We start from the raw sequence: 21,347 nt of genomic DNA, 5'->3' as shown, positions 1-21,347 counted from the left end.
CCCTCTGTATTCAGACAATAGGTTCGCAAAGTGTTTCACGTTTCATGGGGCGACAAATGATAGGCAGTAAGGGTAAACAGTAGAAGCTTCTTCAGTTAATATAGACAGTCCTAAGCCCTGCAAGTCTTGTGCGAACAGCGCGTATCTGTATGTGATTCCAACTAAAAACGAGATAACTGAGAATTATAAAATATTATTTTTGTAGCACTATTCGTTTAACGTTCTACATAATACTATTAAAGTTGTTATGCCATATAACATAATGGTTTCTCAAATGATAAAGTGTAGTCTCAAGTAAATGTACCGCTGAGTAATGACGTTGAAATTATGGCGATGATTAAGGGAACATGATGATCTTTTGTCCGGAAATGAAGAAGCATTAATGACAAAAGAAGTGTATTTATAGACTGTCGCGAATTCTTTGAATGTTTTCATGAATATGAAGGAATTTTTTAAGATTTCTAGATCGTCATATTTTTCCTGATATTCTTCAAGTCGTATTACAGCATTTAGATTATTTTTGGATTTTATCACATTTTTATGCTAATTTCTGTTTGGAGGATATTTCTAAATAATATTATAACTAAATACAAAGGAGAACTTTGAGTTTTAAATTGCTCTAACTTTTACTTGATTTTTGAAATATGAGAAATGTTTATGTAAAACCCCAAAGTAACATAAATTCACCCTTCTCTTTCCAGTTAATGCCCACAAAAAATATTTATCAATCCTTGTTTTCTAAGAACCTGCTACTTTGTGAGGAAAATACCCGTATGTACAATATAATGTATAAAATCCCTGCCGAATTAAAAGGCAATTCTATAAGAAATAATTGTTTGAATATATTTCTAAAGATTGTTTTTCATATGTAAATTTCAATTAAAAATATGTAAAATAATTTTTTATTTAGCTATATATTAATACTGATTTACATTAATGCTTTATTTCTGGTAGACGACATCTGTCTAAAATATTAATATAGCTCTTTAACCTCAAAAATGTTAGGTAAATCTTAGGCGGTAAATGTTTTGCGCTATTTCGCCATGTACAACGCAATGAAATTGCGAATTTTTCTTTCTCTATCGACTCTAAAATTATTACCCTGCTCATCGTTAAATATTTTGCATCTCCAGTCTATGGCATGCCGTGTTTTTTAAGCTGGAACCATTGCAATAGACCTGTTGATATTCTGGCGTTAAAAGCAGAATGGTGAAGGACGATACGATAGGCGGCAGATCTTCAATCGAGCCTAAAATTTGTTTCGCTGGCACACAGAAGACACTGATTATTTTACAGTGGAACTGAATTAGCGTGGGATCCGTATTTCCTGGCGCATGATCATATTTTTTCTACGGTTTTCATTTTCTTCCTGTTATCATGCTTAGCACGTGAGTGTTGCTACTTGACCATTGCTCACAACAGCATTAAATGGTATAGTTAGAATAATCCATGACACAGGATATGGATATCTGTCACACTGCAATTTTAACCTCCATGATGTCTCTAGGTTTAGAGATGAGTTATTTGGACTATGAGAAAAAATACGAGAATAGTCTCTGGACGTCTATAACGTTATTGACATCTTCGGCATCTTCCTATGGATACTTTTACGCAGTATTCTTGCCTGCGTTAGCTGGTGCTTTTTTTTGTTTTTTTTGTTTATGTGGCATCGAATACACGCTGGATTTTTAAAGTTCTTTCTTTGCGTTTGCAGTGGCACTACAGGATGTGCGGTTATGCAAAGTGGCACGAAACTTAGATCATACGTCCATGCTCTGGGGATTAACATACTTCCGTAACATACTTTGTTGTTTCTTCTAAGCAAATTTTATTGTCCTCGTTTTATCACAGTCGGCAATAATTATACTGCACTAATCCCTTGCTGTCCGCAATTAAAAGAAATAGGGAAATTCGTTTAAAAGGTAATGCGCAGTTTTTTTGCAGTTCTAGCATGTTTGCTGCTTATTCTCGCATTTTCGATAGCTCCAGTATATTTTTGTTCAGTGTCTGATTTTAAGTGTTCATTCTTCTCTTTCTTTAAGTACACATAACTAGCACTGTACAGGGCATGGGTACATAGAAAATTTGTACTTTCCCAGGAATGGTTTGGTTAAATTGCTTTATTTCGTAGAGATGCGTCTATATCCATATCTGAAGAAATAATAAAGGACGATCGAAATTTTTCATAGCATTTCGTTCCTGCTATAGTATGAATCGAACGCTCTTGCCATACTTCAAAGTATGGATCTTCTTGTAATCAGACAGTAGGCGCACTGTTTTAGTTTGGGCTCATTAGGTTGCTCGAATATAGGAAAAAGCACGCAAGAGATAACAGCAAGGCGACATCGCTGTGGCATTACAAACGTGTCACACTGTGACGATCTCCATTTCACAGTCACGTTGTAGATATGACTTAATGTCCGCTTTTTGCGACATCACATTGTGTCGTATATGTTACGTCACAGTGTGGCGTTTATGTGACTTCACATAGGAGTGTTTCTGTGAAGTTAAATTGTGACATTGTTGTGAAGTCACACTGTGACGTAAATGCGTAATCACGCAGCGACATTGTCGTGAAGTTAGACTGTGACATTGTTGGGAAGACACACTGCGATATTCATATAACGCCAAATTGTGTATTAAGACCACAGAGTGACATGAATGTAACGTAATGAAGTGCTGTGAATGTAATGTCTCTAAAGCTGCAAATGGATGTCATGCAACACAGGATTAATTTCTAAATGATTAGAGTGATATCTTAGTACTCCTACTTTAGAGAACGGATAACTATACTCCTAATTTAGAAATCAGATAACTACAAGAATGTTTAGTAATCCAGTAACAAATTATTCTCTTCAAGGTATTAGAATATTTCCGTAATATTCAAAATTTTTAAATTATTGAAAATATTCAATATGATAATTTGAAATTTTCTCATCGTACTTAGCTTTTAATACTATTTTCTCTTCTCCTCTTTCTTGTAATTGCCTTGCTTCCAAAAAAGAGATAAATTATAAGATTATTTGGATGAAAGAGAAACCTTTTTAGTACTATATTTATATCACATTTACCTATTTGAATATTTTGTTGTATAACGAAATGTTTCGTTTTGAGTTAAAAGCTTTTGTAAATCAACACAATCTTAGTTTCCAAATTAGTTAGCTACAACCTTAGTTTTCAAATTACCAATTTGTTATTTAATCTGTAACACTGAACGAATAGTTATGAGTACACAAATCAGTGAATCGAAAATGTAGTTCTGGAAACTAAATTGCAGAAAATATATATTTATATTTAGTTATATTACTTATAAAAACGTGCCTTCTCTTCCTCCATTATTTGATCATTGACAAACTACAACTTTATAGATTTTTAAGCTATTAATTTAAAATATCTTTCTTACACTGCACAGAGCGGCCCACCAGCATCCGAGCGGTAAAGACGCTGAATACTGGTAGTTCGGTCCGAGGTTCGAATTCCGCAAACGAACTGGCTGCAGGGGTGCTTTCATGGTTTTTCCCATATGTAACGTGTGCAGGAGCCAGTTTCCCTTAAACGAAAGCCCTTAGACAGATAGCCCTCGAGTCTTTGCCATAATCACATAAACAAATCCAAATATACACTGCGGAGCTTCAAAGTATTTAAATCTTTATATTAAGTAAAAATGTCGTATAATTTGTTTCATTAGCTGATTGATGTGAATCACTTATTTTAAATACTTCTGAATTTCCTGAACACGTTTTTCTGTTCCCTTAGTAATTAAAGTTTAAATTTAATACAGTTTTACATAGTTTATTATGCAAAAGCATAACAAATTTTGTGAACTAATAATTCCAGTTCAAAAGGACAATTATTGTTACCAAAGATGTATTATGGAAAATCTGTATTACTCGCTTCTGAGAATATACCTTGTATTGTAACCTTCATAGCAATGCTTGAATAGTATCAGTAGCTCATACGGTAGAATGATCGAAACTCAGCTATTTATGTAATAAACTTCGTAAGTTGCATTATTTAATCAACACATACGGGAGTAAACACTTAACTGTACACCGACTTGAAGCGAAATTTAAAAATTATTGTTAAGAATGAAGCGATTAGCGTCAAGAAAAATACCAGAGATGCAATGAACTTTATAGAAGGGCGATAAAAATCAATAACGATTCTTTGCTATCCACAGATTTCTGCAAAAATAGAATGAAATCAGAGCCATGTTTTAACTCGGGCATTTGTAATTATTTTAATATGATTTCACAGAGCAAACATGAGGATTTATGTTTAGAGGTAAAGATGAGGTAACATGAGATACACGCATTCCTACTATTCTTATCGTTTAACGTAAATATAAGAACAGAATGGAGTTCCACTTGCCCGAAATACGATATCCAAAGTTATAGTAACGTGGACTATTCACTACTTCTACGCTATCCAAAATTAATTCCGTTTTTACACGATTTCAATTTTTTTATTTGATTTAAATAATATAAAGATATTATATTTTAGAATGCATACTTTTAAAAAGTTGTTAATTTCATCTAAATGAATCAGTACAGCACAGAGCTGTACCGTTTTTGTACCACTTGCCAGTAATAGGGCGCAAATACTGAATAAATAAGGATTTGGAAAGTAATTGAAAATATTTAACAGAAGCAGTACTGAGATTAGTTTCAGATATTAAAATCTGATGGCAAGGCTTTGACGGTGTTCTTTTTAAGTACTTCTTGTTTCTTTAAACTGGACTTTCTTTAGTATTTTCATTTGATTTTCTTATTAAAGTCAGAAGCGATTTCAAACTGTAAAGTATCAAAAAGCCATCAATACATATTTTAGTATTGATTTTATTGTTTTATTTCTAGACAGGAATTAAAGAAACATTTCCTTTGTATACTTTTAATTGAAGAGAAATAAATTATATAATTTCTTTGATGTGAAAAAAAAAATCATTTATCATTAAATTTATACTTGTTAGCACTGACTTTTCAAACTCGCAAACTCTGAGTTATATACTATAAACAGCAATTTTCCGCTTCATACTCATATATTTCAAAACATATGAAAACGCCTTCTGGAAAATTTCCATATGTTTTTGTGGTCTTACTTAAGATTAAATTTTATTATCTCTATTTCTAATAGACATAAATCTCCCTTACTAAAGTTATATGAACTATTTCAAAATATTTTAGACATCTAAAAGGTTTTAAACCTATTCATTTTGATATAGAAATATTGAGTGTTACTTCTAGTCAATATAAAGAGTTTATAAATTACAGAAATGCTTACAGTATAGTAACTTGTTTTACTCACTACTGTATTGGTTCATATCACATTTGTGAATATGCTAAGTCCAATCAACAAGAAACTATCGTCTCATTTTTGAACAGTGTCTGCTTAAACATGGATCGAAATAATGGTGATTACATCGAAATAATGGTTTACTGCTTAATTTTATTTTTTCTTCCAATGTTTTAATTTAAGAAAGTCAACTTATAGCTTTAACTATAATCAGTTGGGAAAATACGCAGGGAACCAATATTAAAATTAATAGAGGAAGAAATTAACGATTTACCTAAATTATTAAGCAATTTCATATGTATAACAAGTTCATTTACATGTTATGAAAATTAAATCGGCATTTAAAACAAGAAGACATTTCTGAACAAAAAGAATGATGTTTCTGTTCAGATTACTCGTCAGGAGTGTATCGACATGAGTCAGTGGGAAACAGATATATAATGCTGTACAATTAATTTAATTTTTATCATTGAACTAATTATTTCCAACGGATTGATTTAACAACATTTGTATAGTACAGATTATGTATAATTACATTTCGTATGGTAGTCAGAGCCGGGATAAGGAGGATGGTAGATTAGCTATTAAAGTTTGGAAATACCTTTTAGGGAAAAAAATGGGAACTTTCAATTATGTGCAGCATCGAAAAGCAACTGTTTAAAATATCGTACTTAATAACAATATTACGTCTTGACACTGTGTTTCACCTGCTACTAATGTATTACTACTTCGGTTTTACTTCTACGTCAGGAGACTATGCTTCATTCTCAGTGTTCTAAAGTCAACCATTTTACATCCGATAGTTATCCTTTCTATCCAATTATCATTCTCAGTCAGGCTGCCGCATTTCCAATAAAGCACGTTTAACTCACGATAATATCAAAACAAACGGTGTGCTTGTTGCGCATCGGTATCCCTAACAGAATCCATAAAGCATTGGAAACTTTATATATCTTAATTTTACAGATCGTAATCCAGAAATACTCTAGTGTTATTTTTTTAATATCAGTCTCTAGTTCTTGACAGGTTTTTCCCGATTTTGAGGCTGAGTCTTAAGCTGCAGTCAGTAAGAACTTTTCTCAGAAATCGTACTTTTGAATCATTCAGTCGTCAACATATGAATGTTTATCGGCTAGTAGAGTCTGCGACAATAAAGCAGACTCCCCTCTTAAATAAACAGCAAAATGCAAGGCGAAATGTTAAACGATCAAACAGATTTGTCTGCTAAATTATTTCAAATGTTTTTCTATGACCCCTTCCTGTCATTTTGCAAAAGAATAAATGCAAGAAGAGATAACTTAAGTGAGATATGTTTCACAGCAGGATGCGAAATTTCCATCATGTAAAAGTGATCGTTTACGTATAAAACGGGTTTTAGGAATTCATTTCTCGAGTCACTTGTTCACTGCAGAAATTTCTGGGTGACGTTGATGATGTATCGATTTACGGTTGGCAGCTTCCCCTTTCACAGAATTCATAATTTTTCGAGTAAGAAAAGCAAAGCTTTGTTTCATTTCAGCCGCATCTCGTTGCGATTCATTTCGCTGTGTTCTTTATTTCGATGCAAAATTGTGGCAATGATTTTCCATAACTGATTTCACCTCCTGTTCGATCTCCATGGTTATCGGCATTCAGAGAGATCCACAATACGGGCACCCCTTGTATGGAACTACGAGCTCATAGATGTCCCATAACCGCACTATATGACCAGGAAGAAATAATTTTGCGTAATGATAACATACAGTAAAATAAATAGCTGTAAATAGCTCAGAAGAAACCTGTGTGGTAGGCAAATTCTTCTTAGCGCAGGAGAAACATAGCAAATTTCTAAAATCACTCACAGAAGGCAAAACGTTAAAGCCGAATCCAGATACCTTTCTTTCAACTGTACAATCTCAGAGCTGATTAACAAATGATTCCTCCTAACTCTTCCATGTGTAACGTGTATACGAGCCAGTTTTCCTTAGAATGTCCTCCACGAAGGCATCCCTCCCTTTAGGCAGATAGCCCTCGTGTGCTTAACCATAATTGAATAATAACCAATCCAATCCCTCCTAACTCTTCGAGGTATATTTATGCGGTATTTAATTGGCTTATGAAAGCTGCGGAAAGAAACACTCTAAAAATATATTTTTCCAAATCTTCCTGAAAAATCGCTATAGCTGCAGAAAATTGTCAAATTTTGCCAACATGTTGACAAGAAACGATGCCAATGCCCATCAAGAATGTTTTCCCACATGTCTCGCATTCTACTTTAGCTGTTTTTAGAACTAAAATTTGTTGTACTCAGAATTGAAAGATCTATAAGTTTTATATGAAAAATAAATACTTATGTACAAAACGTATAACAGCAAATTCAATTAAACTTTATTGTTTTAAAATAGCCCTATTCTATTTATAAAAATATATCACAATTTTTTCAACACTGTATTAGTTTAGATTTCTTTAAAATTCACACCAACGCAGGTAATTATTAAAGCAATCAAAAGGCTTGAAATATTTACAGAAATTTACAACAGGTTTTAAGACAAAAGTACAATACTTCTAAATGTCTGTTTCAGTAAAATTTCCATATCATAACAGAAATTTAGCAACTGGTGGAAACACTTTCGGAAATATAGAAGATATACTGAGTTAGCAATGCACAAATAATAGTATAATAAGAAATGGAAATCTTAATTTACCGTAATAAAAACAGCATATAATGAAAGAATTTTTAGAAACGCAGTACGCAATGTAAATGTAATGTATTGCATTACATTGTGCATTGAGTTTCTAAAAACTCAATGGTAAAGGACAAAAGCTTTTTCTTTGTATCATAAAATAAAGGGTAATAATACAAATCTAGAAAAGTATTTGCCTACGAAATGCTTCAAAAATGCGTACTTAACTTCAGAGTTTTAAGACCGAAAATATTCACGTGAATAAATATTCTGATTTTGGAAATGACTTAGCAAGTATTAATATTTTATATCCGAAATGTTGTGACTGATGTTTCAGAGGAAATATTTAACCTATTCATTAAAGCAGCGATAATTGGCCGGACATAATTGCGTCTATCAAAATTTTGAACATAAATACGGTTAAAGTAGTTAGATTGAGAGCTAAAAGCAACTTTAATAAGTCACAGTTTCACGAAGAGCAGTTTCAGGTTGTTCAATGGAGAGAACATCGTCTGATGAATTCTTTCTGATTATGAATATCAGGAAATAAAGAGTTTTGACTGTGTTCTAACTTGCTGTCAATCACTTATAACAGTAGAAAGATGGATGTGTGTTTCAGTAGCTAGAAAGCGTTTTCAGGAACAAGGAAGTTAGTTATATATCATGTGACATCCTTGTACGTAAGAGGTCAAAATAACGCACATAATTAATTCTTTCTCTTATGTCAGCTTACTTACGGAGGGTAAGTAAATGTATTACATGGGATACACAAAACTGGGAAATGTTCAAAGATGAAATCAAATGTTCTCAATACTGGAAGATATGTCGTATCGTGATAGGGGAACAGAAAGACGAGAATACAAATACTCTAGCATTCTTAAAAAAACGTTCGCAAAGAAGGAAATATTCTAGACTAGGCTGGATCTTGTTTCAGCAGTCATGGCTGATGGACAGTTTAATGCTCGATCTAGAGTATTGCGTCCTTTACCAGCAAATGAAAAGATATGCTTCCTCCACAGATAGTTCGCATATTTATAGTATAAAGCAATTGTAATCAACTGATCAACCAGTACCTTAAAAATAATAGGATTAAGGAAATTGACTGGTAAGTACAATCTTCAGACCTTCTGCCGACTGACCATTTCCGAGGACACGTAGCAAAAGCAGTAACTGCACTGACATTAATTTAACTACCCGTAATGGAAGTCGGTGGACATGAATATTGTTCTTTAATAAAATAACTGATAATTTAATTGATAACAGGAAAAAGAGACTCTCAAAGTAATACTTTCCAAATAATTTTTTAAAAAATGTTTGTTCCCATTTCAAAATTCCTTGGTATTTTTGAAAACGTAATTTTATAATTCTTTCAGAACTATGATGAGTATAAGTATTTCCCTCAAAAATATATTATTGATATATTAACATATGTGGTTAACTTCATTTTATATCACGTTTGTTTTAACACATATGATTTCATAGTTCCGCACCTTTTAGTAGTACCATGTATAAAATTATGCAAAAACAAAATCTTCAATCGCGAATTACGTAAATAAATGCTTATAAATTTTTATCTGCCTTACAGCAGCCAATAGTCTAATAGATCTAGAATTTGGAGCAAGTATAGATGCCTCTTTTGATGTCTCTGCGAGAGCTTCAGTTTCGATAGATGTACAAGCATCAGCAGAGCTTGATGTTTCAGCCAAGGCATCTGCCAATGTTGACGTCTCAGCATCCGCTGAAGTGTCTGCATCTGCATCAGCTAGTGTTGAAGTTTCTGCCTCTGCATCAGCTACTGTTGATGTTTCTGCTTCTGCCTCAGCTAGTGCTGATGTTTCTGCATCAGCTAGTGTTGACGTTTCTGCTTCTGCCTCAGCTAGTGTGGATATTTCTGCAAGTGCTGAAGTATCTGCATCAGCTAGTGCTGATGTTTCTGCTTCTGCATCAGCCAGCGTTGATGTATCTGCATCAGCCAGTGTGGATGTTTCTGCCTCTGCATCAGCCAGTGTTGATGTTTCTGCTTCTGCATCAGCCAGCGTTGACCTTTCTGCTTCTGCCTCAGCTAGTGTTGATGTTTCTGCAAGTGCTGAAGTATCTGCATCAGCTAGTGTTGATGTTTCTGCCTCTGCGTCAGCTAGCGTTGATGCCTCTGCCTCAGCTAGTGTTGATGTCTCTGCATCTGCATCGGCTAGTGTTGATGTTTCTGCTTCTGCCACAGCTAGTGTCGATGTTTCTGCAAGTGCCGAAGTATCTGCATCAGCTAGTGTTGACGTTTCTGCTTCTGCCTCAGCTAGTGTTGATGTATCTGCATCAGCCAGTGCTGATGTCTCTGCCTCTGCAAAAGCCAGTGTTGATGTTTCTGCTTCTGCATCAGCTAGCGTTGACGTTTCTGCTTCTGCCTCAGCTACCGTTGATGTTTCTGCATCTGCATCAGCTAGTGTTGAAGTTTCTGCAAGTGCTGAAGTATCTGCATCAGCTAGTGTTGACGTTTCTGCTTCTGCCGCAGCTAGTGTTGATGTCTCTGCATCTGCATCAGCTAGTATCGATGTTTCTGCTTCTGCATCAGCCAGTGTTGATCTTTCTGCTTCTGCTTCAGCTAGCGTTGACGTTTCTGCTTCTGCCTCAGCTAGTGTTGATGTTTCTGCAAGTGCTGAAGTAGATGCATCAGCTAGTGTTGATGTTTCTGCAAGTGCTGAAGTATCTGCATCAGCTAGTGTTGATGTTTCTGCCTCAGCGTCAGCTAGTGTTGATGCCTCTGCCTCAGCTAGTATTGATGCCTCTGCCTCAGCTAGCGTTGATGTCTCTGCATCTGCATCGGCTAATGTTGATGTTTCTGCTTCTGCCTCAGCTAGTGTTGATGTTTCTGCTTCTGCCACAGCTAGTGTCGATGTTTCTGCCTCTGCGTCAGCTAGTGTTGATGCCTCTGCCTCAGCTAGTGTTGATGCCTCTGCCTCAGCTAGTGTTGATGTTTCTGCAAGTGCTGAAGTATCTGCATCAGCTAGTCTTGATGTTTCTGCCTCTGCGTCAGCTAGCGTGGATGTCTCTGCATCTGCATCAGCTACTGTTGATGTTTCTGCCTCTGCATCTGCCAGTGTTGATGTTTCTGCTTCAGCATCAGCTAGCGCTGACGTTTCTGCTTCTGCCTCAGCTAGTGTTGATGTTTCTGCAAGTGCTGAAGTATCTGCATCAGCTAGTGTTGACGTTTCCGCCTCTGCGTCAGCTAGTGTTGATGTCTCTGCATCTGCATCAGCCAGTGTGGATGTTTCTGCTTCTGCTTCAGCTAGCGTTGAGGTTTCTGCTTCTGCATCAGCTAGTGTTGATGTTTCTGCCTCTGCATCAGCTAGTGTTGATGTTACTGCCTCTGCATCAGCAAGTGTTGATGTTTCTGCTTCTGCCTCAGCTAGTGCTGACGTTTCTGCTTCTGCCGCAGCTAAACTTGATGTTTCTGCAAGTGCTGAAGTCTCTGCAGCAGCTAGTATTGATGTAGCTGCTTCTGCATCAGCTAATGTTGATGCATCTGCTTCTGCATCAGCTAGTGTTGATGTTTCGGCTTCTGCCTCAGCTACCGTTGATATTTCTGCAAGTGCTCAAGTATCTGCATCAGCTAGTGTTGATGTTTCTGCCTCTGCGTCAGCTAGCGTGCATGTCTCTGCATCTGCATCAGCTAGTGTTGATGTTTCTGCATCTGCCAGTGTTGATGTTTCTGCTTCTGCATCAGCTAGCGCTGACGTTTCTGCTTCTGCTTCAGCTAGTGTTGATGTTTCTGCAAGTGCTGAAGTATCTGCATCAGCTAGTGTTGATGTTTCCGCCTCTGCGTCAGCTAGTGTTGATGTTTCCGTCTCTGCGTCAGCTAGTGTTGACGTTTCCGCCTCTGCGTCAGCTAGTGTTGATGCATCTGCATCAGCCAGTGTGGATGTTTCTGCTTCTGCATCAGCTAGTGTTGATGTTTCTGCCTCTGCATCAGCAAGTGTTGATGTTTCTGCTTCTGCCTCAGCTAGTGTTGACGTTTCTGCTTCTGCCGCAGCTAAACTTGATGTTTCTGCAAGTGCTGAAGTCTCTGCAGCAGCTAGTATTGATGTAGCTGCTTCTGCCTCAGCTAGTGTTGATGTTTCTGCAAGTGCTGCAGTATCTGCATCAGCTAGTGTTGATGTTTCTGCCTCTGCGTCAGCTAGTGTTGATGCCTCTGCCTCAGCTAGTGTTGATGTCTCTGCATCAGCCAGTGTGGATGTTTCTGCATCTGCATCTGCTAGTGTTGATGTTTCTGCTTCTGCATCAGCTAGCGTTGATGCATCTGCATCAGCAAGTCTTGATGTTTCTGCTTCAGCATCAGCTAGTGTTGATATCTCTGCAAGTGCTGAAGTATCTGCATCGGCTAGCGTTGATATTTCTGCCTCTGCATCAGCTAGTGTTGATGTTTCTGCTTCAGCCTCAGCTAATATTGATGTTTCTGCATCAGCCAGTGTGGATGTTTCTGCATCTGCATCTGCTAGTGTTGATGTTTCTGCTTCTGCATCAGCTAGCGTTGATGCATCTGCATCAGCAAGTCTTGATGTTTCTGCTTCAGCATCAGCTAGTGTTGATATCTCTGCATCTGCATCAGCTAGTCTTGATGTTTCTGCTTCTGCCTCAGCTAATGTTGATATCTCTGCAAGTGCTGAAGTATCTGCATCGGCTAGCGTTGATATTTCTGCCTCTGCATCAGCTAGTGTTGATGCTTCTGCTTCTGCGTCAGCTAGTGCTGATATATCAGCATCCGCAAATCTTGATGTTTCAGCTTCTGTTTCAGCTAGTGTTGATATCTCTGCATCTGCATCAGCTAGTCTTGATGTTTCTGCTTCTGCCTCAGCTAGTGTTGATATTTCAGCAAGTGCAGAAGTATCTGCTTCTGCTAGTGTTGATATCTCTGCATCTGCATCAGCTAGTCTTGATGTTTCTGCTTCCGCCTCAGCTAGTGTTGATATTTCTGCAAGTGCTGAAATATCCGCTTCAGCAAGTCTTGATGTTTCTGCTTCTGCGTCCGCTAGCGTTGACATCTCAGCCTCTGCCTCAGCGAGTGCGGACATCTCAGCATCAGCTAGTGCAGATATATCTGCATCTGCTTCAGTCAGCGTCTCTGCGTCAGCTAGCGCTGACATCTCAGCATCGGCTTCAGCTAGTGCTGATATCTCTGCATCAGCTAGCGTTGACATCTCAGCTTCGGCTTCCGCTAGTGCCGACAACTCTGCATCGGCTAGCCTGGACATCTCGGCCTCTGCTTCAGTGAGTGCAGATATTTCAGCATCAGCTAGTGCGGACATATCTGCCTCTGCTTCAGTCAGTGCCTCTGCGTCAGCTAGTGCTGATATCTCTGCATCGGCTAGCGTTGACATCTCAGCGTCGGCTTCAGCTAGTGCTGATATATCTGCATCGGCTAGCCTGGACATCTCAGCCTCTGCTTCAGCGAGTGCTGATATTTCAGCATCAGCTAGTGCGGACATCTCTGCATCTGCTTCAGTCAGCGCCTCTGCGTCAGCTAGTGTTGACATCTCAGCCTCAGCTTCAGCTAGTGCTGATATCTCTGCATCAGCTAGTGTGGACATCTCTGCATCTGCTTCAGTCAGTGCCTCTGCGTCAGCCAGTGCTGACATCTCAGCATCGGCGTCAGCTAGCGCTGATATCTCTGCATCGGCTAGCGTTGACATCTCAGCCTCGGCGTCAGCTAGTGCTGATATATCTGCATCGGCTAGTCTTGACATCTCGGCCTCTGCTTCAGCGAGTGCTGACATCTCAGCATCAGCTAGTGCGGACATATCTGCATCTGCTTCAGTCAGCGCCTCTGCGTCAGCTAGTGTTGACATCTCAGCCTCAGCTTCAGCTAGTGCTGATATCTCTGCATCGGCAAGCCTGGACATCTCTGCATCTGCTTCAGCGAGTGTTGACATCTCAGCATCAGCGAGTGCAGATATCTCTGCATCTGCTTCAGTCAGCGCCTCTGCGTCTGCTAGTGCTGACATCTCAGCCTCAGCTTCAGCTAGTGCTGATATCTCTGCATCAGCTAGTGTGGACATCTCTGCATCTGCTTCAGTCAGTGCCTCTGCGTCAGCCAGTGCTGACATCTCAGCATCGGCGTCAGCTAGCGCTGATATCTCTGCATCGGCCAGCGTTGACATCTCAGCCTCTGCTTCAGCGAGTGCTGACATCTCAGTATCAGCTAGTGCGGACATCTCTGCGTCTGCTTCAGTCAGCGCCTCTGCGTCAGCTAGTGTTGACATCTCAGCCTCAGCTTCAGCTAGTGCTGATATATCTGCATCGGCTAGCCTTGACATCTCAGCCTCTGCTTCAGCTAGTGCTGACATCTCAGCATCAGCAAGTGCGGACATCTCTGCGTCTGCTTCAGTCAGCGCCTCTGCGTCAGCTAGTGTTGACATCTCAGCCTCAGCTTCAGCTAGTGCTGATATTTCTGCATCGGCTAGCCTTGACATCTCAGCCTCTGCTTCAGCTAGTGCTGACATCTCAGCATCAGCAAGTGCGGACATCTCTGCGTCTGCTTCAGTCAGCGCCTCTGCGTCAGCTAGTGTTGACATCTCAGCCTCAGCTTCAGCTAGTGCTGATATTTCTGCATCGGCTAGCCTGGACATCTCAGCCTCTGCTTCAGCGAGTGCTGATATCTCTGCATCAGCTAGTGTGGACATCTCTGCATCTGCTTCAGTCAGTGCCTCTGTGTCAGCCAGTGCTGACATCTCAGCATCAGCGTCAGCTAGCGCTGATATCTCTGCATCGGCTAGCGTTGACATCTCAGCCTCGGCATCAGCTAGTGCTGACATCTCCGCTTCGGCTAGCCTTGACATCTCAGCCTCTGCTTCAGCGAGTGCTGACATCTCAGCATCAGCTAGTGCGGACATCTCTGCGTCTGCTTCAGTCAGCGGCTCTGCGTCAGCTACAGCCAGTGCTGATATCTCTGCATCGGCTAACCTGGACATCTCAGCCTCTGCTTCAGCGAGTGCTGACATCTCAGCATCAGCTAGTGTGGACATCTCTGCGTCTGCTTCCGTCAGCGCCTCAGCGTCAGCTAGTGTTGACATCTCAGCCTCAACTTCAGCTAGTGCTGATATCTCTGCATCGGCTAGCCTGGACATCTCAGCCTCTGCTTCAGCGAGTGCTGACATCTCAGCATCAGCTAGTGCGGACATCTCTGCATCTGCATCAGTCAGCGCCTCTGCGTCTGCTAGTGCTGACATCTCAGCCTCAGCTTCAGCTAGTGCTGATATCTCTGCATCAGCTAGTGTGGACATATCTGCATCTGCTTCAGTCAGTGCCTCTGCGTCAGCCAGTGCTGACATCTCAGCATCGGCGTCAGCTAGCGCTGATATCTCTGCATCGGCTAGCGTTGACATCTCAGCCTCGGCTTCAGCTAGAGCTGACATCTCCGCTTCGGCTAGCCTTGACATCTCAGCCTCTGCTTCAGCGAGTGCTGAAATCTCAGCATCAGCTAGTGCGGACATCACTGCGTCTGCTTCAGTCAGCGCCTCTGCGTCAGCTAGTGTTGACATCTCAGCCTCGGCTTCAGCTAGTGCTGATATATCTGCTTCGGCTAGCCTTGACATCTCAGCCTCTGCGTCAGCTAGTGTTGACATCTCAGCCTCGGCTTCAGCTAGTGCTGATATATCTGCATCGGCTAGCCTTGACACCTCAGCCTCTGCTTCAGCTAGTGCTGACGTCTCAGCATCAGCTAGTGCGGACATCTCTGCGTCTGCTTCAGTCAGCGCCTCTGCGTCAGCTAGTGTTGACATATCAGCCTCAGCTTCAGCTAGTGCTGATATCTCTGCATCGGCTAGCCTGGACATCTCAGCCTCTGCTTCAGCGAGTGCTGACATTTCAGCATCAGCTAGTGCGGACATCTCTGCGTCTGCTTCAATCAGCGCCTCTGCGTCAGCTAGTGTTGACATCTCAGCCTCAGCTTCAGCTAGTGCTGATATCTCTGCATCGGCTAGCCTGGACATCTCAGCCTCTGCGTCAGCTAGTGTTGACATCTCAGCCTCGGCTTCAGCTAGTGCTGATATATCTGCTTCGGCTAGCCTTGACATCTCAGCCTCGGCTTCAGCTAGTGCTGACATCTCCGCTTCGGCTAGCCTTGACATCTCAGCCTCTGCCTCAGCGAGTGCTGAAATCTCAGCATCAGCTAGTGCGGACATCACTGCGTCTGCTTCAGTCAGCGCCTCTGCGTCAGCTAGTGTTGACATCTCAGCCTCGGCTTCAGCTAGTGCTGATATATCTGCTTCGGCTAGCCTTGACATCTCAGCCTCTGCGTCAGCTAGTGTTGACATCTCAGCCTCGGCTTCAGCTAGTGCTGATATATCTGCATCGGCTAGCCTTGACATCTCAGCCTCTGTTTCAGCTAGTGCTGACATCTCAGCATCAGCTAGTGCGGACATCTCTGGGTCTGCTTCAGTCAGCGCCTCTGCGTCAGCTAGTGTTGACATCTCAGCCTCAGCTTCAGCTAGTGCTGATATCTCTGCATCGGCTAGCGTGGACATCTCAGCCTCTGCTTCAGCGAGTGCTGACATTTCAGCATCAGCTAGTGCGGACATCTCTGCGTCTGCTTCAATCAGCGCCTCTGCGTCAGCTAGTGTTGACATCTCAGCCTCAGCTTCAGCTAGTGCTGATATCTCTGCATCGGCTAGCCTGGACATCTCAGCCTCTGCTTCAGCGAGTGCTGACATCTCAGCATCAGCTAGTGCGGACATCTCTGCATCTGCTTCAGTCAGCGCCTCTGCGTCTGCTAGTGCTGACATCTCAGCCTCAGCTTCAGCTAGTGCTGATATCTCTGCATCAGCTAGTGTGGACATATCTGCATCTGCTTCAGTCAGTGCCTCTGCGTCAGCCAGTGCTGACATCTCAGCATCGGCGTCAGCTAGCGCTGATATCTCTGCATCGGCTAGCGTTGACATCTCAGCCTCGGCTTCAGCTAGTGCTGACATCTCCGCTTCGGCTAGCCTTGACATCTCAGCCTCTGCTTCAGCGAGTGCTCACATCTCAGCATCAGCTAGTGCGGACATCTCTGCATCTGCTTCAGTCAGCGCCTCTGCGTCAGCTGGTGTTGACATCTCAGCCTCAGCTTCAGCTAGTGCTGATATCTCTGCATCGGCTAGCCTGGACATCTCAGCCTCTGCTTCAGCGAGTGCTGACATCTCAGCATCAGCTAGTGCGGACATCTCTGCATCTGCTTCAGTCAGCGCCTCTGCGTCAGCTAGTGTTGACTTCTCAGCCTCAGCTTCAGCTAGTGCTGATATCTCTGCATCGGCTAGCCTGGACATCTCTGCATCTGCTTCAGCGAGTGCTGACATCTCAGCATCAGCGAGTGCAGACATCTCTGCATCTGCTTCAGTCAGCGCCTCTGCGTCTGCTAGTGCTGACATATCAGCCTCAGCTTCAGCTAGTGCGGATATCTCTGCATCAGCTAGTGTGGACATCTCTGCATCTGCTTCAGTTAGTGCCTCTGCGTCAGCCAGTGCTGACATCTCTGCATCTGCTTCAGTTAGTGCCTCTGCGTCAGCCAGTGCTGACATCTCAGCGTCGGCGTCAGCTAGCGCTGATATCTCTGCATCGACTAGCGTTGACATCTCAGCCTCGGCTTCAGCTAGTGCTGACATCTCCGCTTCGGCTAGTCTTGACATCTCAGCCTCTGCTTCAGCGAGTGCTGACTTCTCAGCATCAGCGAGTGCAGACATCTCTGCATCTGCTTCAGTCAGCGCCTCTGCGTCTGCTAGTGCTGACATCTCAGCTTCAGCTAGTGCAGACATCTCAGGTTCAGCTAGTGCAGATATCTCTGCGTCTGCTTCAGTCAGTGCCTCTGCGTCAGCCAGTGCTGACATCTCAGCATCGGCGTCAGCTAGCGCTGATATATCTGCATCGGCTAGCCTTGACATCTCAGCCTCTGCTTCAGCGAGTGCTGACATCTCAGCATCAGCTAGTGCGGACATCTCTGCATCTGCTTCAGTCAGCGCCTCTGCGTCAGCTAGTGTTGACATCTCAGCCTCAGCTTCAGCTAGTGCTGATATCTCTGCATCGGCTAGCCTGGACATCTCAGCCTCTGCTTCAGCGAGTGCTGACATCTCAGCATCAGCTAGTGCGGACATCTCTGCATCTGCTTCAGTCAGTGCCTCTGCGTCAGCTAGTGCTGACATCTCAGCCTCGGCTTCAGCTAGTGCTGATATCTCTGCATCGGCTAGCTTTGACTTCTCAGTCTCGGCGTCCGCTAGCGCGGACATCTCTGCGTCTACTTCAGTTAGCGACTCCGTATCAGCTAGTGCAGATATTTCTGCATCGATTTCAGCCAGTGCTGACATCTCTGCGTCTGCTTCTCTTAGCGCCTCTGCCTCAGCTAGTGCAGACATCTCTGCATCGGCTAGCTTTGACATATCAGCCTCCGCCTCAGCTAGTGCTGATATATCTGCATCGGCTAGTGCTGACATCTCAACTTCAGCTAGTGTTGAGATCTCTGCATCGCTCAGTGCTGACATATCTGCGTCTGCTTCAATCAGCGCCTCCGCTTCAGCTAGTGCTGATATATCTGCATCGGCCAGTGCTGACATCTCTGCTTCAGCTAGTACTGACATATCTGCGTCTGCCTCAATTAGCGCCTCTGCTTCAGCTACTACTGATATCTCAGCATCGGCCAGTGCTGACATATCTGCTTCGGCGAGTGCTGATATCTCTGCATCAGCCAGTGCTGACATCTCTGCGTCTGCTTCACTTAGCGCTTCCGCTTCTGCTAGTGCTGATTTCTCTGCATCGGCTAGCGCGGACATCTCAGCCTCTGTATCAGCCAGTACTGACCTCTCTGCTTCTGTTAGTTTCTCAGCCTCAGCTAGTGCAGACATCTCTGCATCGACCAGCGCTGATGTCTCAGCCTCTGCGTCCACTAGTGCTGATATCTCTGCTTCCGTCAGTGCTGATTTCTCAGCGTCTGCGTCAGCTAGCTTTGATGTTTCTGCTTCGGCAAGCGCAGACATCTCTGCATCGGTTTCAACTAGTGCCTCTCTCTCTGGTAGTGCAGACATGTCTGCGTCAACTAGCGCTGACATCTCAGAGTCTGAATCCGCTAGTACTGATTTCTCGGTTAGCGCTGACATCTCTGCTTCTGCTTCAGCAAGTGCTGATATATCTGCTTCTACCAGTGCTGATTTCTCAACGTCTGCATCAGCTAGTGCTGATTTCTCTGCTTCGGCTAGCGCTGACGTATCAGTCTCAGAATCCGCCAGCGCAGATTTCTCTGCCTCAGCGAGTGCTGACTTTTCAGCGTCTGCTTCAACTAGTGCAGACATCTCTGCTTCCGCCAGTGCTGATTTCTCAGCGTCCGCTTCGGCTAGCGCTGACGTGTCAGCCTCAGAATCCGCTAGCACAGATTTCTCTGAATCCGTGAGCGCTGAATTCTCAGCCTCTGCTTCTGCTAGTGCAGATTTCTCTGCTTCCGCCAGTGCTGATTTCTCAGCGTCAGCCTCAGAATCCACTAGTACTGATTTCTCTGCATCGGTTAGCGCTGACGTCTCTTCTTCAGGAAGTGCTTATATATCTGCTTCTACCAGTACTGATTTCTCAACGTCTGCGTCAGCTAGTGCTGATTTCTCTGAATCGGTTAGTGCTGACACCTCTACTTCCGCCAGCGGCGTTTTCTCAGCTTCTACGTCAGCTAGTATTGATGTTTCTTCTTCGACGAGCACTGACATCTCAGCTTCTACTAGTGTCTCATTGTCCGCTAGCACAGATTTCTCTGAATCGGTTAGCGAAGACGTGTCCACCTCTGTATCAGCTAGTGCTGATTTCTCCGAATCGGCCAGCGCTGACATCTCAGAGTCTGCATCATTAAGTTCTGATATCTCTGAGTCTATTTCTGAAAGCTTTGAAGTATCTGTATCTGCATCTGAAGGAATTTCTGAATCCTATGAGTTTTCTGCCACTATATCTGCTGAAGCTGAATTGCACGATTTATTCAATTTTGACGGTGATAGCGTGAGAGACGAAGAGGTTTTTGAAGATGGAATTAGTGAAGGGGATTTTTTCGAGTCGGTAAGTGCGAGTTTCCTTTCATTCCTAAAAGAATTTTAAATTGGATTTTAAAATTTCAGTTTTAATATTTATTTCCTATACCTTTATCTACATTTATATTTTAAGGATATCTATCTTTTGTACACGTAATATTTTCGAGATTCTTCAATGCTTTTCCGAAGCGTCTGAATTTTTTTACATACATTGTGTACACGGTTTGGCAATGCTGTGTAAGTTCAAATTCTCTTTCGTTCTTGTTATATATTTAAGACAAAATGTGATAGAAAAGTAATTATGAATTGAACCTTTCTTTGATTTATACCTCGCATTTCAATAGTATAACCGCAGTCTATGCGTATTCGAATGCCGTGTAATCTAAACCCAAGTTGTTCGTTAAAAATGGAGAAAAAGATGCTTGTTGAAAGCTTTAGATTTTATATAACTTCTGAGATTACCGTTGAGTGAAGTTTTCTTTTTGTGATGCTTGAGAATCACACGCTTTTATATTTCTGCTTGAATGAATTTAAGTCTCAAGTGATGAAGTTAAATGAGAATGAAATTCCCATCGCTTTAAAAATATATGCATTTTTAAATTCTCTGATATTATAAATCAGCCAACGTCATATTATCAGGTTCAATGTTCCGCCTTACTTTCTTTGGGAACATGCAAAGACCCTGACTCGGAACAGGGAGCTTACTAAAGCTAGGTTCAATAAATGTGGGAAGTAGACAAGATACACAGGAAGGGTATACAAAACCCTTTATTTTTCACTCTTTACAATAATTTCCGTACTTCGGAATACAGAGACCAACTACTTGTGGTCTGAACGTAAGAATATAAAAATATTTAACTAAACTCTAACTTAAATTTGGAATAATAAACAAGGGCCTACGTGGAAGATTGGCCGTATATTAACAGGAAGCCGTATGTAGTACAGAGAACTGTTAACACTACAATACGTTTAAAATTATCAAGACGATTAAACCTCTGGCCTGGAAGGCAACCAGCAACCGAGTAAAACTGCTTAGGCAAGCGGCCTGCTTCGACTAACTCCTTCCTCTCTCTCGCTTGGCAAAAAGCCACAACTTAAGTACTTGGCGTTCGCCAGACAAATTTGCATAAATAAGTTAAAGCTTTTAATTCTGGCCGGAAGTAGAAAATAAGAAGTGATAGTAAAGATTTAAAATAAAAATAAACGTTAGTAAAACTTAAGATCCTTACATACTTCCCGCCAGAGTTAATTAGTTTGAAACTGAGGTCTAAAACGACCTTGTTGAAAACTTTTAGCTCTAGAATCTAACGCGAGGCCAATCTTTTACAAACATTTCTCACTAGAAACTAGAAATTAAAAAAAAAATTGTTTTTAC

General features: G+C 41.7%; 1 protein-coding gene across 2 annotated transcripts in view; it reads left to right on the top strand.

The window, feature by feature from the left end:
• The window catches only part of LOC118189153 (uncharacterized), a 64,325-nt gene that overhangs the window by 21,731 nt on the left and 21,247 nt on the right, over window positions 1–21,347 (top strand). The window contains exon 3 of one of the 2 annotated variants that reach the window (XM_085817729.1): window positions 9,544–20,000. In XM_085817729.1, coding sequence (XP_085673855.1) covers window positions 9,544–20,000 — 10,457 coding nt within the window. Of the gene's footprint in view, window positions 1–9,540; window positions 20,001–21,347 lie in introns of both variants that reach the window. The other variant, XM_085817728.1, reaches the window with a different exon arrangement.

Source organism: Stegodyphus dumicola, chromosome 5 (assembly GCF_044657685.1).
Source record: "Stegodyphus dumicola isolate Sdum_Otavi_A_Nest chromosome 5, ASM4465768v1".
Taxonomy (NCBI): domain Eukaryota; kingdom Metazoa; phylum Arthropoda; class Arachnida; order Araneae; family Eresidae; genus Stegodyphus; species Stegodyphus dumicola.
The sequence above is the reverse complement of the archived record's forward strand: the minus strand, read 5'-3'. Positions and strand labels throughout refer to the sequence as shown.